The 18,973-nt window shown below is 38.8% G+C and overlaps 2 protein-coding genes across 3 annotated transcripts; one reads left to right on the top strand and one right to left on the bottom strand.

Moving 5' to 3' along the window:
- Nucleotides 1-238: 238 nt before the first annotated feature.
- arfgap1 (ADP-ribosylation factor GTPase activating protein 1) lies at nucleotides 239-12,519 on the bottom strand. 2 transcript variants are annotated; one of them, XM_083971592.1, is made up of 13 exons: nucleotides 12,299-12,519; nucleotides 9,814-9,884; nucleotides 9,130-9,239; nucleotides 8,596-8,767; nucleotides 8,255-8,355; nucleotides 8,058-8,144; nucleotides 7,852-7,966; nucleotides 7,573-7,629; nucleotides 7,431-7,463; nucleotides 6,261-6,317; nucleotides 5,006-5,065; nucleotides 3,948-4,003; nucleotides 239-3,843 (listed from the first exon to the last, which is right to left on the bottom strand). In XM_083971592.1, exons 2-13 carry the CDS (start codon nucleotides 9,871-9,873, stop codon nucleotides 3,495-3,497), a joined length of 1,257 nt encoding a protein of 418 aa, XP_083827718.1. In that variant the 5' UTR covers nucleotides 9,874-9,884; nucleotides 12,299-12,519; the 3' UTR covers nucleotides 239-3,494. The 2 variants fall into 2 exon arrangements, with proteins under 2 accessions (XP_083827718.1, XP_083827719.1); XM_083971593.1 differs by lacking the exon at nucleotides 6,261-6,317.
- Nucleotides 12,520-13,886: 1,367 nt separating this feature from the next.
- On the top strand, nucleotides 13,887-15,332 carry rh50 (Rh50-like protein; the record flags this gene model as incomplete). Its single annotated transcript, XM_083971236.1, has 1 exon — nucleotides 13,887-15,332. One exon carries the CDS (start codon nucleotides 13,887-13,889, stop codon nucleotides 15,330-15,332), a length of 1,446 nt encoding a protein of 481 aa, XP_083827362.1.
- Nucleotides 15,333-18,973: the final 3,641 nt, after the last annotated feature.

The following is an 18,973-nucleotide window of genomic DNA, read 5'->3' as shown; positions in this document are numbered from 1 at the left end:
TGGTGTTCATTCAGAGAAAAATCTGCCTCTACTGCAAGAGAAGAATCTACTGTATCCGAGTGTCAACATGTAGTGTAACAACAACCGCTCCTCACCAAGACAGATTCACATCGCAGAGACAATAAGCTAAAAACCGATTTCATTGCATTCACAGCACAATACAGTTTTATTTAACACAGAAACCATGTTTGTGTACAGGAAAAAATATCCACAGCTTCAACTGAGAATGTAACACTGGCTCACCTCAAAAAGGGGGAGAGGGGGGGATGGGGTGGGCTGCTGGTGAAACTTGAAGGGGGCAAGCAGACAACTGCACTTCAATTCACTGAGGGAAAACACCTTTTTAAAATCAAAAAACAGCTGAATGCATTTAGCTCCACGTTACATCTCATGCATGACATCAAAAAATAGTATTTCTGACATTACAGTTTCATCACACAAACCAAACGTGGACATACCCGAACCTCAAATGATCGACAGGCACAGACACTGAGCTAAACTGTTGCTCTGAGTTATTCAAATCTGAGTATATGTGGCGGAAAAAAGTCAGGTTTTATTAAAAAAAAAAAAATTCACCTTATATCAATAATTATTGGATGCATTTCATTTATTAACATATTCTGTAATTTTACCACTAATCAAGTACCCCGAAAAGCAATTGACTGCAAGTGACTGTTTAGATATTTCGAGAGACAGTCTTCCATTTAAGTCCCATAGATCTATATGTTTTATGTAATATTATCATCAAATAAAAAATAAAAATAGCTGACATAACTCTTCCATAATACACGGTAAAGTTGAGGGTGACACTGTATAATTTGATGCTGACTTACTGACATGTACACCTCACCGTATCAGACACACGAGCAAACTGACAGAAAGCAAACACGGCTTTTTTTTTTAAGGCATTTAAACACATGAACACATGACTGCAGAGGGTTAGAGCGACACAAATCTACCTGGAATGATCATAAGTCTTTTCTTTTCCTTTTTTTTTGTTTCTTCATTGCACTGTCAGTGAAAAGAAATAACTAAACAAGAAACATAACAACAGACAGTGTGTAGACCAATATGCAGGTTTTGCTGTTACAACACATTTTGCCTTCAGCCTGCTATAATAAGGTCTACATCAAAAAACTATGATGCAAGGTTTAGAGAACAAAAAAACAAAAACATGCTCAGTACTGGGTACTGGGCAGTAAACTGAAGACTTCTTAGAGGTAGGAAATGAGCATGGAGTAAAAAATCCCAGGAGTTATCCTTCACTAGTCAAAACGTGTGATAGTAAAAATGCTAATTGTTACCGTTCAAGAGGCCCAGTGGGGGGGGCGCCTGCAGGAATACAGCAACATGTTATAGTAATAATAACACCCTAATATCAAATAACTATCCAGCAATTATATTACACTGGCACACTGAGTAGCTGATGACTGACTACTGTCCAATCAGCTCACTCACACCGAGCAAATCAGTCGGCGTCGGTTCGTCTGAATCCAGCGGTTTGCATCGTTTATAAAGACTGAGCATCACTACACGCACAAACAGATAAAAGTTTTTTAAGTCCTAAACAGTAGGATACAGTTGCAGTTGCAGCTGCAGCACTGTGTTATAGAGAATTCAAGGCCACATGGGGGAAGTTAGGTGCTGCAAAAATTTGGACTTGTTTCAAAACTCGACAGCTCATTTACATTTTTAAGACGACCAAACGAATAGGTCTGATATTCAATTTCACATCTATTACATTACGACTCGTTAAAACAACGAGCTCCTCATAATGCATCTGCATCTATGATGAACGGTGTAAGTGCAGCTGACATTTTATCTCACCGACTGACGCATCAGGTTGATTTAATTAACTCATAACAAGCCTTTTGAGAGCTACGACCATCTGAGCATTCAGCGAATAAAGAGCCTCGTTAATATACTGTAACTCCACAATTCGGATTTTAACAGACTCAGGAAGATATCTGTGACACCGCATCCTCGCAACACATAACCCACTAAAGGTGCATTGTCACTTGACACAGATGTGGAGGACAGGATCACGCTGGGTTTCTTCATATAAGATTAGATTTACGGGCTCACCAGTTAAAAAACAATCTCCAGTTTCCCCATCTGTGTCCAGTTATTAAAACACAACTCACGTATAGTACTTACAGCATATCACCTCGCAATGAGTGGCTTTCCTGTGAAATATTCCACAATAAACTAATCATTTTTAGAGATTTAAAATAACCAAATATGTCTATGTGAAACAAAAGTTGATATCCAACAAGTTTCTTTCCTAATATGAGCCATTACAACAGTCGGACACAGCCTGTCCTGACTGTGTGAAGTCAGTGTAAAGAAACTTAATGTTGCATTAAAAAGAAAATCCCAATAGGATGTTTTGGATAGGCTATGTTTTAAATAATACTTTATCTGTCACTGCAGAGAATATTTTGTTGTGTGGGCATTACAATTACGTCTTGAGCTGCTGTTCATGAGGGAATGAAGATGGAAAAAGTAAATAGTATAAAACCACAATATTGTATCAAGCCTTCAAAAACAGTTTCAACAGCTCATCTGTCTGAATTAAATGGTTTCAGTCAGCTTGTCTGCATGACACCAGCGTGATACATTCATTTACCCCCAAGCATCTTCCCAGTGTCCTGGTAGCATGATATCAAATGATCAAACCCTTTGACTATTTGCACATTTTAATAACAAAAAAGTGTTTAAATAAAAACAATAAACAGGTCACGAAGCCCTGGCTCATGTAACATATTGGATAATTTTATTCAATATTGACAGATCCACACATGATTTTAATAATAATGTCTGATGATGGCCAATTTGTTGCTGTATTCGATCTAAATGTGTTTTCAAAAATCAGTTTTTCCCGGAATAAAATGTGCAAAAGGTCGAGGGACAGAGCAGGTCGGTCTGATTGAACACACAGAAATGAATGTGATTAGTGTTTAGTCAATCATACTGTATTTACAAGGATTTATATTTACATTATGTCAGATTTCCATCTATATATTTTTTTTATGTGGCGAACTGAAACCCAGTATCATTAAACCAATGATACACTATGAACATTATCTTATTCACCATTATCTGTAACGTATTGGGGGGAGTACCAGGCAGTAAATTCATGACCATATCTACACTGATTAATTGTAATTCCCTGTGATGAAGGTAATTTACAGTAATATACATGACTGCAAAGTCAATATAGTTGTTTTTTTGTTTTGCTTTTTAAAGAATATTCATTCAATAATGAGCTCAATCTAACCCCAGGCTTCATCTATTGTTTCTTGGGTTTATAATAATAAATATATTTTTTTGAATTTGGATTGACAAAAAGAAAAGTGGACACAGCTCTTTCCCTGAAAGTGCCAGTGAGATGAAGAGAGAGGGAGGGAGACGGAGGGGGAGAAGGCCAGAAAAAGGGGGAAAGGTGAGATGGATGGGAGGGAGAGAGGGAGGGAGGATGAGGAGCGAGGTCACTACCAGTCTGCATTATCCCAGGTCTCCTCGGCGGGTTTCGTGGGGCTCTTCTTCGTCTTTCCCTCCGCGTTCTCCCAGTTGTTGTCCCAGGCCTCCCAGCTCTCCTCTGTACTGTGTTTATTATTGGAGGCGGCTTCGGTGCCCCAATTGTCCCAACTGTCAGAGCTCTTCTTCGCCGAATTATCTGCAACGGTCCAGCTGTCACTGCTGGGGGATTTCTTTGGGGCCTTTAAGGAGTTGCTGCTGCCAAAGGTTTCCCAGAAGTCCTTGCCGACAGCCTGGCCGGAGCTAGAGCTGCCCTGATATCCCTCAGTGGCATCCATGTTCTGGTAGCTTTCTCCGGCAGACCTGAACACACAAGACCAAACATGAAGAAATGCCTGAACAGTGTGTGTGTGTGTGTGTCCGATGAGATTAAATCACAGAATACAATTGTTTCGATGTTATCATACCCATCTTCTGGTTTTCCAGTGAAGAGGTTTGTCAATTTTGCACCAGCTCCCTGAACCTGGAGAAAAGAGGAAAACGTGGGTAAACAAGATTCTATGCAGCTGTTAAAGGGATAGTTCAACATTTTGGCAAATTGGCCCATTGCCATAATCCCTATAGTCATAGCAGTAGGTTCGTTACCTTTAATTGTCGGTGCAAGCTATTTTTTAGAACGGCGGAGCAGAGCCGCGAGCTGCTCAGAGCTACTCTACGGAGGCTGATGGGATTTCTTGGTTTCCCTCATCAAACTCATCAAATACACAATCCAACAACTCCAAAATGCTCTGGTGGACAAGTTGTGACCTGCACATTCACCACACTATGAGATAATAACAGAACGTTACCAGACAGAGTTGTTTTAGAGGTAAATTCATGCAGCTCTGAGTAGCTCTGAGCAGCTCACGGCTCTGCTCCGCCGTTCTAACAATATCTTGCACCGACAATTACAGGTAACGAACCTACTCCTAAAATTATAGGTATTATGGCAATGGGTCAATTTGCCAAAATGTCAAACTATCCCTTTAACTTAAATATAATGACTTTTTACATTCAGTATATACACGCTATTTCACTTTAAATGGAAATTAAATCCAAAACTTGGAGCTAGAGGCAGTAATTATAGCAACAGTATGACTTGAATATATAATAATAAACATATAATAATAATAAGCAGCGTACACAACAAGTCAACAGACGCTGCTGCGATTTTAATATTAGCAACAGAAATAGAGGCAGTGATATTAACATTCCTCACACATGCTTATTTTCCAACACAGTACTCACCACCAGAATAACAATGGCAGCAAGGAAAATAAAGAGATTACATGAAGTTAGAATTGTTCATTGTACATTCATCGTTGCAGCAAAACCAGTCTCCTTTTGGGGGGGTTTACAATAATATATAGACCGTGTTTGCACATCTGGACTGAGAGACCCTGAGGTTTTACATCAGAGCTGCTGTTCCTCACTACGGAGACTGGTTTTGCGCGGGTGCAGCGTGGCAGAGATCTGCCCGTCCTACCTTGGTCGCCAGCCCAGAGATGCTGACTGTCATTTCATCTAGCAACTTTCCATCTTTCACCTGCATTGATGCAAATAGTTTGATGCAAATTATTAAAAACTGAACTGAAAAAATCCAAATGTACTTGTAATAATGAGAAATAATTAATAATTTTTGATTGTGAGAAAAGCGATTGCATGTGTTTGATTAGGGGCTCAGTCAGATAATCAACGTGAGAAAAGAACAACATTTTGTCTCTGAATGGTGATTTATCCCCAAAAAGAGAGAAAAACTCCAAAGTAATGCAGCTTCCAGCATTTTGCAAGAGAGTAAAGAAGACAAAAACAAAAAAGCAGATTCTAGAAATATATCACCAAGGCCAGCTGTACATTAGAAGACAATAGCATTGCATTCATATCAGCCACTCTGAGTAAACCACTAGGCAGCAGAGGCAAAGAGATTTTCCAATGAATACAGAGTTAAGAGGAGTGCCTTGGATTTTTTTCTGCAGTTCTTTGTAACTTCATGTCCGTAACCAAAGAAGAGCACCCTCGCTCACTGTGTGTTGCGTGTTTTGATTCATGAACACCATTAGATCTCTCTAACAGACACATCCAGGAGCTGCTCATTTGACAGTAAGCGTTAGAGCAGCTGTGGAAGCATTTATGTGGAAAACACTCACCATGATTGTTTGGGTGGTAACATTATTCAGTTCACTTCATGCACTTTTTTTTTTCTCTTTCCAAAAACAAAGCTGATTTTTAATGCAACATCTGCCAGGGACAAATTCATTTGCCAGTTGAAGAGCTCCAGGTTGTGTCTTTTTGTGTGTTTGCCAGGAGCGAGACGAATAAAAGATTGATGCAGTTACATTGTCATTTTAGAAAACAGAGCGTGTTAAATGAACATTTTAATAACAACAGGAAGACGTTGTAATTTTCACTGAGTGTCTAGGAACAAGGCTTCAGACTTTGGCTCTTAAATGTGTATTTAAATGCACTTTTTATCCGTCTCCAGTGACTGTGCTGAGAGTAGTTCACTGACTCATAACCACTCCAAATAAACGGCTCTCAGCTGAACTGTGAAGACAAGTAGGGTTTGATTTTTTTTATTTGCGGCGGCTTTTGTCGTTTAATGTAAGCTGGCATAAAGCAGATACTAGAGAAGACAAGCAGCGTAGAAAATAGCACATTCACATCTGAAGCTGTTATTTCATTGTCTCTAGAAAAGCAGCAGCGCACCCCACCAAATGGACAACTTCAAACATCAATGTTACCTTTTCTTGGGTAGGTTTGATAACATTCTCATTTAATGTCTGTCCTAACTCTGTGGCCTGGTTGGAAGTCAGAGGGGGGAGAATTCACTTGAATGAAACACAGTTTAACATTCAGAGTAGCGCAAGACACTGAGCTGCTTGTTCTGCACTTGCACATAAAGTGACCCATCATTCCCATTCACCATGACACTGAACAAGCTCTAGAGGGTGTAATGGTTTCAAAAAAAAACAAAAAAACACTTGCATCATCGGTGTAAACTTCTCTGCCGAGGCTGCACTGCATACATTGAAATGTTATCAGCCTTAAGTTCACTTCAATAACTCCAGAAGCTAAAAGAGCCTTTGCCTTTTACTCTGCCACCTATGTTTTTGGGAGAATAATGAATAAAAAGTTGTGTTTTTTACCCATTATTGTTTCCTAACTTAAAAAAAAAATCAAAATATGAATAGACTTAAAAAGAATTAGTGCTACTTTAACTATTTTATTCAAATGAAGGGCCAGAAATTCAGTGTGCTAAATATCCCTGCAGCACCATTACACCCCTACAGCACTGTTTGCAGTAAACACAAAAAGTAGCCATGCATGAATGGATAACCCACTTTTTAATGGATATGAGTGGACAATACTTCTATATTAGGGGTCGGAATTAGAAGCAATCCCCATCCCATAATATATTCGGTCCTGTAAAACAGTTAGCAGCTGCCTTTCACAGGTTATCCATTAACTCAAAGTGCAGGCACCAAGACAGACACAATGCAATATGTGTTAATATATCCAAGCTGAAGCGGACATTCAAAATGTTTCTTTCTACTGATGGAAGAACTGACAAGCTGAGAAAAAATAAAAAATAAAAATAAATAAGTGATAATGCATTTAAAAATAAAGAATGAAATGATGCTGGGAAAAGTGCCATGCACCTATTATCTGCTTTACCAGTTCAGGGGGCGCTTTATAGCCCTTTAACTACATCCAGAGAGGGCAAAGAGATATTAAAGTATAGTCACACAGTTATTAGAGCTGTTTGCATGATGTGCTGAGAGATTTTCCATGAAATATATCATACAATATGTGAATATTTACACTCTCAAGTAGGAGGGAAGCACTTCAAACAATACACAGAGTAACACAGAGGAATCCTTGCTCATATAATGAGTTAGCCTTTATCTTACCTTTAGAGTAGCTTGGTTTGCCAGTTTAGATGTCTGTTTGAGGAGGAAAATGAAATGAACGACGATTGTATTTTTTTATCCATGTTCTTATCTAAACGCAGAAACTCTACATACATGTATTGCATATAATAAGCACACTTACATTATCTTTAGCAATAGAGGCAAACTTGCTGGCTCCAACAGCGAAACTGCTCCAACCCTGTTCAAAGGGAAGATAAAAGAAAAATTAAAAGGCTGGAAAAATACAAAGCAAGAGTACAAAACAAGGTCAAGGTCATTTATTTCTATAGCAAAGCCAGTCGAGGTCAACCAAAGTGTTTCACAATACTAACTGTATGGCGCCACAGTGCTTTACAATGCAGTAATAAAATGTACATCAGCATCATGTAAATCAGCTATAAGGATCAATACTGTGACCTACTGAATAAATAGAAGTCATGGCGTTGTTCAGGAAGTCGTCCTCTTTCTTCTCCGGAGTCACCGTGTTGCCAAAGCCGACGTACCGGTTCTCCTGATTCCCACTGTAACCACCTCCACTGAAGAGGCAGCAAACATTCATTTAAAAACATCATTTACAGAAAATGACACAAGATTGAATAGTAATTTAATATCTTGTGAGGATCTTACCTCTGATAAGAGTTCACATCGTCACTCAACCAGTCTTCAAAAGCTTTGTCGCCAGATTTTGCCGAGTTCTGTCCAGGCCCTCCGGAGCTGCGTAACAGAAACATGAATTCACTGCTTTGATGCCTGTTCTGTATTTGATATCACACACACACACACACACACAGGGTGAATATGTTTAAAGCTTCCTTCGCACTCACCGATGAGAGGATGAAAGGCTCGTCTTCGGTTGAGGAGATGTCCAGTTCTTGGCAGAGGACGTCTCGATGGACCATTCCTTACCCTCTGCTAAAGTTGCAACCTGTCGCACACAGAGTCACCACGATGTGAATTAATCTGATCAGTGGGTTAAATCAGTCAGACACTGCAGCCAATATTCAATTATTCTTCAACTTTCCTTTTTTGTTCCGATTCATAATCACAATTTCGAATCGTATAAAAGATAAGAGATAAAACATTTTTTAATACAAAAATGCATTCAGCTGTGGTTTTCATTCCACATGTTAATCATAGTTAATCACCGTGGCTGTGCACAGCTCACCTTGTCCCTGAAGAGCGCGGCAGCTTTGCTGTTGTATTTCTCCTGTAAATTCCAGGTGGGATCATAATCATCTTGGAGTTCGAGAAACAGACGGAATTTTCCGTTTCCTCCTGCTTTCATCTTCTCCAGCTCGATATCTTTCCACTTGTCCATGGTGACAGAGCGCACAAAACTACACAGGGGAGATAAACATTGTCAGGCTGCAATGGTAAAACGCTGATGAATGATGGACACCCTCACTTTTCTTGCAGTTTGCGAGTCATTACAATAATGGAAACATACATGATGCATGCAGAATGTCTCAAAGACACGTATAATGTTGCTTATAATAATGCTCAGAACTGGTGTTGAATACGTTTATCTAATCCTCAGTGTCCTTTATTACACTTTACAAACTGGTGAATGAAATTGCAAAAAGCTGAATCACATCTGTGCCATTTACACACATAAAATCTGACCAGTAATGTCAGTTTCTAAAGATTACATGTGAGTATTTCTAATGTCACCCGGTGCATAGGTGCATAAGGTTCTTACCTGAGATGTACTCCCAGACCTCTGTGTTTGCCAGAGCACTCAAGACAAATCCAAATGCCATAGGTCACACTAACCCACTGGGGGTTGAAAGCACCACATTCAAAACAGAGCTGAAAAGAAAAAGGATCATTATTATTATGTAAAAGTAAATTAATAATGATAGCATGACCCTGCTTATGTTTAAAAAAAAATATCTCAAAGAATAATATTTGAATATGTGTACCCTTCGTTCTTTGGTTTTTCTGTTTCAAAACAAAATTAAAAAAAACAAAACAGAAAATGGGTCTGTTTTTCTGTTTTTCCATTTTGAAACAAAAACCAAAAAACTGAAAAACCGAAAAACAAAAAAACAAAGAACGAAGGATACACTTTTATACCCTGTCAAGCAAATAACACAGATTTATTTGCTTTACAGGGTTTAAAAAACTATTTTAATGCAAACATATAGACTGATGTAAGGCTATTTTTCTGAGTGCATTTATTTATAGCTGCTTAAGAGATATTAGTTTTCCTGCCCGCTGCTGTTGCCAAACATGCAGGCCAACACCATGTCCACTGGAGGTGAAACTCCATCTAAAGTTACTTCTACTGTTTATTTTGAACGAAGGATGAAAGCAGCAACATTATACGAAGGGAAGGGTTGCGGGAACCGAACACCTGGTATACGGAGGTCTGAGGACTCACATTGTTCTCATCCTGGGTTCTCACTTCCTTCAGAACTCGTCTGGTCCTTGGACTCGCCATCTTGACACAAACTGGAAGAGAAAATTGCAGAGAACGTTTTTAACCACAGGTCAGGGAATCAATTTATTGACGTGAATCTGGTCAACACAACAATAAATACACCTGGGAATTAAACCTATTGAATCCATTCTTACATTAACAAGCTACATCCTAAAAAAAAAAACCCACCATTGCTTAAAACCACAGCAACAGCAGAGCTCGATTCTACGTACTGAAACCACAAACTATTAGTCTTTTTCCTGAAAAAGAAAATACACCCTAAAATAGAAGTTGACACTTTTCTTATATAACACAGGTCAGGTTTTAATTTGTGCATTTGAACCGAACCAACCTCTCCAAACACTGAACAGTGGAGAGGGAAATTACTTTGATGGTGTCATCAAAAATAAACATGGACCTGCTCCACGGACAGCAGCCCTGCCTGAGATTAATTGTGTCTCGTCTGGAGAGTGGATGAAAGCAGCAGCAGGCTGTGAAAAAAAAAAAAAAAAAAACTGCAATAAAACCTTCGCTGTGCACAGACCTGGATCAGGAGATCAGGGATAAAACGCTGGAACCTTATTGCTATTGTTGTCGATTTATCATCATTGTCAGTGGTTCAACTAAACAGGGCTGTGGTTAGGACGACACCTTCATGGTGCACAGACAGTTTACCAGGTTATTTTTGTGATTACAACAATTATTTTTGTTAATATTTCAGCCATATCCTGCAATCAGTCTACGAGAGAGAGAGAGAGAAATCACAGCTGTCCAGTGCACAATGTGACATGTTTAAAGAAACAGTAACATCCAAATCTAAACTGGAAATTAATCAGCTATATTTTTGTTAATCAATCCATGGACCAACCTAACAAAATATCACTAGAGAAGTCCAATATAATTTCTAACAGACAAGTAACAGACTGGTTATTTATGAGGGATTTTAGGGTCAATTCTCGTAGAAAAATTCTGTAAGAAAAGTCTCTGAGAACAAGGTTTTTAAAGTATGATTTCATGTAGTAAAGACTGTCTTCAAGCAAACAGATTTTAAATTATCTTGGTGCTGTTGCATCAAACAAACATTATAGTAGATGCCATGGTCAGACATTACACAACTATTAGCTACTTGATGTTAGTTGTTGATAAACTCTGCAGCTATCTCAGAGCCCTCTCAGTTATTGGTTGAAAAATCTGACAGATAGAGAGTGTGTATTTGTTTACAGAGCGGGAGTGCTTTCAACACTCAACACGTATGCATTGCAGGGTCAGATAAAGGCCTCTGCCTGTCGTATACTACTGTACTGGACTGGTCTGATGTCCTGAGGTGTCAGGCGTGTGGGCGTTCCTGACATTACCTGCCATTTTACCCAGATGGAATATATGGTTTCGAAACAGATGGTCACACCATAATGTAAAGCAGGCCTCTGTTGTAACCCTGTAGGTTACATAAAATTACATAATTCCAACAGACACACACAAAAAACGAGTCTCCAGAGGAAAATAGAGCCGCTGATCAAGGCTCCAGACTAACTATTTTGTTACTAGGAGCACAGTGGCCCCTAACTTAAAATTTTAGGAGCACAAACACAAAATTTAGGGGCATAAATCGACTTGCAAGGCAAATTATCCACATTTCCTTTTCATTCATGATCCTCCCATACATTGGCCTGCTTCCACCTGTAATGACAGATTCCAGATTTTTTGAGTTGCCCACAACACATTTCACCAGTGTAAAAAAAAAAGAAAGAAGGTAAATTTACTGATTGCACATGTGCAAGTCGATGAAAAATCTACTTTGCCTTGTCACAATTTTAAGGGGCGAAATGCCACCATTTATAAGGCAGTCTGGAGCCTTGCTAATGGATTTTTCCTTCTGACACTTGTCACATGATTATATCAGATTAACTCTCTATTAACGTGGAATAATCAATATACCATATAGGCTAGATATTTCTATGACCAGTCAGTGCACCACCCGGTGATTGTCAATAGACCACAACCAAACAGATAATGCAGAGCAAATAGCACTCCTCCTCCTCCTCCTCCATGCCTTTAGCCGGCCTAGCCCAACGTTACTGAATGAAATGTAATGTGTTAAAGTTAGACAACTACGAGGCCTTACTATTAAGGTATGTTTTTGTAGATATCAAATGAATGACATGTCACTGAAGTGCTGTCGTGTCAAAGCTCCACGACTCGTCCACACGCACCACTGAGACACACACCTATCTATCTATCGCCCATCATATGCGACTGTAATATTAAAAATTCAGGTCTAAAATCGTGGTTATTTTACGTATTTGTATTTAAGTGACAATTAAAAGCATATTTGTGGACGGGACATCACAGCAACATCAGATTTCAGAAGCCACTCACTCGAGATATGCTAACTAGTTACCGTAGTTGACTGTCAGTGCTAATGCTAGCTCGCTAACTGCTCCGTTACCTGTGATTTTGTCAACAAGAAGAAGGAGATTTACGCTGCTTTCAAAAGGCTCCGCCGGCTCCCGCTCACAAACTCTACGACGGCTTTGTTTTATTTTCTCTTCCTCCTCTGTCGCCAAGTCACAGATACAAAGACTGTAGTAGTATCACAGAGGAGTGTGTGTTTTCTTATAATGGGCTGCTGATGTTAAAAACCGGTAGCCATGTTCCTGTTTGCATACGTTGGCAGTGCAAAGCATCATGGGAGCTCGCTGCTCGCTTCTTCTTCGTCGTCTTCTTCGTTGTCCGGTTTTTCTTTCTCTACGGTTATTTGGACGTCGCTGCCTCCTCGGTCCCGGAGGATGGAAGGTAAGCTCTATGAATTTGTTTTAAATTTGTTTTTAAACCGGTTAATTACGCTGGGAGAAACACTTAAAATGTCATTAGACCGTGTTTAGGCTGTAATCATATAGATAGCAAGCTAATTAGCTAGACTGCTATGTTAGCTTTATGTGGGCTAAGCATTTTTAAATCCAGGTTAAAAACATTTCTCTTTTCATGTGCTTACGGCTGAGCTCTTTTCCTTGGATTTGCACTGTAAGTCCTCTTAATTGTTTTAATATAAATCAATATTTCATGCTGCAAACTCATATTTTAGGCTCTTTTTTGTCTAGTTGTATTTGTATTATATATGTTTTTCCTTCTCTCTCTTTTCTGTACTTTCTTTTATTCTTTTTTCTTGCTTTTAATTGTATGTTTAATTCTTTATTTCATTTTTTTAAATGTTTTTTTCCCCCGTTTCCAATTCTTACCGTTTTCTTAAGTAAAGCACATTGAGTTGCCCGTTGGTATAAAGCTGCCTTGCCTTGCCTTACCTTATACTAACTTAGCATGCAGGGTGTCCCTAATCACAGTTGTTTTTTGTTGTTGTTGTTGTTTTTTTAAGTATGAAAAGATTACTTTAGGCTATATGAAACAACTTTTGCTGTTATGTATGATATTTAATTCAACAAAAGGGTCATTGGGACAGTAAAATAATAATGTTTATGCTTTTTGAAATATGGAAAGGCTTTCATGTCAACAACAAAAAAATGTTTGCTTGTTTTGTTTTTTATATATCACAGTCCCCCTAGTATGAACCCATCAATAATAACATTCATTCTGCATCTTATCACTGTGTGTTGTTATCAGCGTCGAATAAATTCAACACACACATACTGATGACAATTGTCATTCTATCCATAGACAAAAAAAAAACTAAACTTTCTTACATTCAAATACCAAACATAAAAAAAAGTTAGGGTAGTTGTGGGGGGGAAAAGCAATTAAATAACTCTACCATAATGCAGCTTTTGTTTTATAGAATTTATATTAATCTTTTATTTTTGCTACCTGGAGCTGTGATGAAAAACATGAAGGTACCATTAATGTGTGGGATTTAAGTCAGGTACACGTTTGTATTCAACGTGCTGTGTGTTAAATAACCATGTCCAGGGGTTAGGCTCTTTAACCAATATTATTAGCTGCTCTTATCTGATAAAATAGAGGTATAAAAGGAATGCCGGAGCAGCTGGGGGAGCCACTCTTTGAACTAGGAGTTGTGCATCATCATGAATCCGTCTACAAGTTTGAGAGTGCGCCTGCCGGTGCTGGTGCTCGTGTTGGAGGTTGTTATGCTGGTTCTTTACGCTTTTTTTGTTACTTACGATGACAATGCCAACGCGAAGCTGCAAAACAATCAGACCAACCCGATGGAGAACTCCCTGTATCGCGACTACCCTTACTTTGCTGACGTGCAGGTGATGATCTTCGTGGGCTTCGGTTGCCTGCTGGCCTTTTTCCGATTCTACGGCTTCAGTGGGATGGTCTTCAACTTTCTCACAGCTACATTTTCAATCCAGTGGGCGATCCTGATTCAAGGTTTCTTCCAATTTAGCCATGAGGGTAAAATTCACCTGGGGGTCGTCAATCTTCTGAACGCAGAGTTCGCCTGTGCTGTGGTCCTTATCTCTTTTGGAGCAGTGATCGGAAAGACCAGTCCTGTCCAGCTGCTGGTTATGGCTCTACTGGAGATCCCTGTGTTTTCTGTGGTAGAGTGGGCTGTGTTGAAATATATTCGGATCAATGATGCAGGGGGCAGTATTCTCATTCACCTGTTTGCCTGCTACTTTGGCCTAGGAGTGACATTTGTTCTGTACCGTCCCAGCCTGAATGACGGACACGCCAAAGAGACGACCAGCTATCAGTCTGACATCCTGTGTGTATTGGGAACCCTGTTCCTGTGGGTTTTCTGGCCGTCATTCAACTCTGCTCTGACCTTCAAGGGCGACGACCAACACAGAGCAATTCTCCACACTTTTATAGGTCTAAGCTCGTCCACCCTCACTGCCTTTGCACTCTCTGCCGTGTTTAACAAGAGGGGGAAACTCACAATGGCTGACATTCAGAATGTGACTCTGGCCGGCGGTGTGACTGTTGGGGCATCTGTAGACATGATGATTTCCCCTGCAGCTGCATACAGCCTGGGCATTATGGGTTGCACCGCCTGTTTCTTTGGATACAGGTACCTGACACCCTTTTTAGCTCGCAACTTGAGGATTCAAGACCAGTGTGGTATCCACAACCTCCACGGGCTCACTGGCCTCATATCATCCACGGCAGGAATCTGCGCCATCCTCTTAGCCACCGAGGAAACCTATGGGCCCAGCATGTACCAGATCTTCTCCCATCGTGCTCCACCCGAGGGAGATCCAAGGCTGCTGGAGCTGCAGACCCTGGTTCCCGGGTTGAAGCCGGGTCTGGGCCGCACTGCGCAGGAACAAGCTCTCTACCAGGTTGCGGCGATCTTCTCTACCATTGCAGCATCTGCAGTTGGTGGCGTTCTCACCGGTTTGGTCTTGAAGTTGCCCTACCTGGCGTGTCCAGATGACGAGGACTGCTTTGATGATGAGCTTTTCTTCGACATGCCGTCAGACTTTTACAGTTTAAAAGTCGTTAAAGCTGTCCCAAGCGATGATGACAAAGGGCAAATGAAGCAAATGGACAGCAGAATCTGAGGTGTCACTCAGAGGCATTTAGCGCACAGTCAATGTTCTTGTGAATATGAGACATTTCATTTGTAAACTACTGTTATTACAGCCTATTAAAAATGACAATATTTGTCTTACTTGTTTGCAAGTGTTGTAAATGTATGATTGATTATTATGCCTGGTGGAGGAATAAAACATTTAGGAATTTCATTTAATGGTCATCAAATATTAATATTGGAATTAAATATTAATCCTTCACAAAAAGCTGTTTACATTGTGCAGTTTACATTTTGGTGTGTAAAATGGAAAATGACTACTACACTGATGAAATATGGTTGTAATTGTATTGTAATATTTTAATCTGTACTATTAATTTCTTTCAAAATAAAAAAAAGGGAAAAAAAACAAAAAACAAAACTCACAGTACCTTTTTTATTATTTACAACATCGGCCAACATCCTTTTCTGCCTTAAAAAAAAAAAAAGTTAGAAAGAAACTCCTGTCCTCCTATGTATAACTTCTGCCACAATCTTGTATTTTGTCTAATCATATACTATTTATAATATAATCTCTGCAAGAATCATGTATCTCGTATTATCATATACTATTTATAATGTAACCTCCGCCAGAATCATGTTTTGCCTAGAATCACGTATCTCGCCTTATAGAATCATGTATCTCGTCTTACTTACTGTAAGTAATTATAATATAACTAATTATAATTATAATTATATTATAATTAATTATTTTATTATAATTATATATTATATATTATAATTAATTGTAATAATTATAATATAACTTATAATATAACTAATTGACCACTGTCAGAATCATGTACCTCTTAGGAACAACGCTGTTATGAGTGTATGTGTACCTTTGTATGAGTGTGTGGGTGCTTGTGTGTGGAATAGGTCGATGACTGCGTGTACCAATGGATGGCTATAAAGGGTGCGGGGTGGGATAGAGAATGCTGTTGATTGTTTGGGTCCCTAAGCAGTTTCTGCTTCTTTGGGGTTCCCTTTCATGTACATCTGTCGTAACTGCTCATCTGAAAGACATTTTTTCTTGCTAAGTACATGAATAAAATATCTGAATCTGAATCTGGTTTCCGTGGTACATTTCCTAGTGAACATAGTTCTCTCGACTGATTCAATCAAATCATTAGCTTCAGTTCTTTTTTCTATTTTAACTTACTTACATTTATAATTAATGCTAATTAAGTGGCATAAGTCACCCTCATTAATTGTTCATGATTATCCCCTCATGGTCCATTCAATATGCTGAAATGTAAAGCGTCTCTAGTGTGTTTCAGTGCATATTTGATCACAGACGTCACCAAACATTCAACATAAAACGATTAGAAAATGATTACTGCTTTTTCACTGGTCCTTAGGAATCTTTGAATTCATGCACTGACTTTTGTTGCAAGACCGCTGCACTTTCAGTAATTCATATCTGATACAATGTCATATTTCATGACATTGACGCGCGCCATATCTCAATGTGACAGGTTTATTAACTACTTTATACATGTACTAATGTACTGTAACCGATAACAACCACCCCATACCCCACACTCACTTGTGTTATACAACACTAATGGTGACACGGTGTCATTACTATCTGATGTTTTAGCTGATGGTGGTCACTTAATTAGAAAAAAAAACTATGAAATTGCAGTATGTTATCAATGAACAAGCTGACAAGAGACTAATAAGTAGTTGATAATATCTGGACAGTTTCAGATAGTTTGGCACATGGTATTAAATTGTTTATACAGCATTTCCTGATACTGCCAGCTAGTAAAAAGAGTGTAACACCCAGAGGGGAAAATAGCATTATGTCAACCAATAAACAATGCCTTAACACGAATATCCTGCCAACTTATCCGAACATCAAGACAGAGTGAACTCATTCTCAATTTTATGATTAGAAATTTTATGGATTTACACCTTAAGGGCTCTCAACATGATGAACTGTATTAGCACCTGATTGGATGTATTTTATTACAACTTTTACAACTTTATTAGACTATTCTGCCACTTTAGCGCTATCTTAGATGAAAGCTTTAACCGGTATTTGTACTTAAGTGATATTTAAAGGTTTAATGCATCATAAAGAAAATAATTATTAATAACGATACTAATAACAGATGCCAAGTGTTGGTTTGGCTAACCAGGAATGTGTAAAAGTGCATGTTATTTGTAACAAAGGTGAAGGAGTAAAGACTCTTATCTAATCATGAAGCATTCTACTCTGTTTCCTAATAAATTCTGCGTAAACTTTATAACTCAGATAGTGCTGATGCGTGTATAGCGGGGTCCAAAAGTCTGAGACCACACGGGTCATCAAGTTATCAACTTAATCAAGAATTCAATTTTTCCCGCAGAAAAACATCGTAGTAGTTTGACTCTGTACTTGTCCCGGTATGTCACTGGTTGCTTGTGAAACTCAGAATTGATTTTAAGATTTTATTACAGGTGTTTAAAGCGTAGCACAGCTTTGCTTTGCTTTTTGCTATTTGTCTGAGCTTTTTATCCCTTATGCACCATCTTCATGTTCCAGGGTCTCAGCTGGTAACAATGGGTGATGGGGCTTTTGCTGTTGATGCCCCCAGACTCTGGAACAGCTGCCTACCTGTGGACCTCAGGTTAGCTGGCTCTTTAACAAATTTTAAATCTCTTTTAATAAACTAACTTCTACAAAAAGGCATTTCTAACCCTCTATAGGCAACCATCAATCAGTCAATCAGACTTTATTTATAGAGCACTTTTCATACAAAAGACATGTAGCACAAAGTGCTTTACAACATAAAAGCAGACAAAACAAAGCAAAAATAAAACCCAAAGTCACGCAGCTACATACACGCGTGCACACACACACACACACACAGACACACACCCGCACACACTCAGTTATAAAGCTTAAAAGAAGTCAAGTAAAAGTAAAATGAATACAAAATAAAATTAAATAATAATAAAAAATTAAATAAAAAGTAAAAATCGATAAATGCAATAAAAGGATAGGAAAACTAATAAAATAGTAAAATCTAATCAAAAGCCAAGCTAAAAAGGTGTGTTTTAACTTTGCTCTTAAAAATGTTCACATTCGCAGCTGCTCTCAGGTCTTCAGGAAGGCTGTTCCACAGTCGTGGGCCATAACCAGTGGTGCTTTTATTTTGTAATTTCTTTCAGTTTTAAATACCAGGGGACACAGGATTTTACTTCTACTTTTGTTTTATTTTTCATTGGATGGGTCTTTATTTGTCACTGTTTTCTTCTTGTTTAATGTATCTTAAATGATATACCTCTTTATAAAATATATATATTTTTAAATTATTAGTATCATTATTATGTGAAATTGTGATGTTTCATCATGACCTCTGGTTTTCCTCTCTTTATTATTGGCATTTTCACCAAGACCAAGAGTCCCGTCAGGCAGTGCAGGTACATCAGACATCCCCACCGCCACCAACTACCCACCCCACCCACCTATTGATACAACTGTCCTGCTGCTACACCCAAATTATAAAGGCTTATTATCTTATTGATTATTGCCCTCCAAACAGATATCACTGCCACCACAGATAAGTTGGGTGATGAAAAATACAAAGTACAGACCAGCACCGTCCTTCTGCTGGGAAGCCTATGTGTGAAAAACAATGC

This window comes from Trachurus trachurus (genome assembly GCF_905171665.1).
Source record: "Trachurus trachurus genome assembly, chromosome: 5".
Taxonomy (NCBI): Eukaryota; Metazoa; Chordata; class Actinopteri; order Carangiformes; family Carangidae; genus Trachurus; species Trachurus trachurus.
The sequence above is the reverse complement of the archived record's forward strand: the minus strand, read 5'-3'. Positions and strand labels throughout refer to the sequence as shown.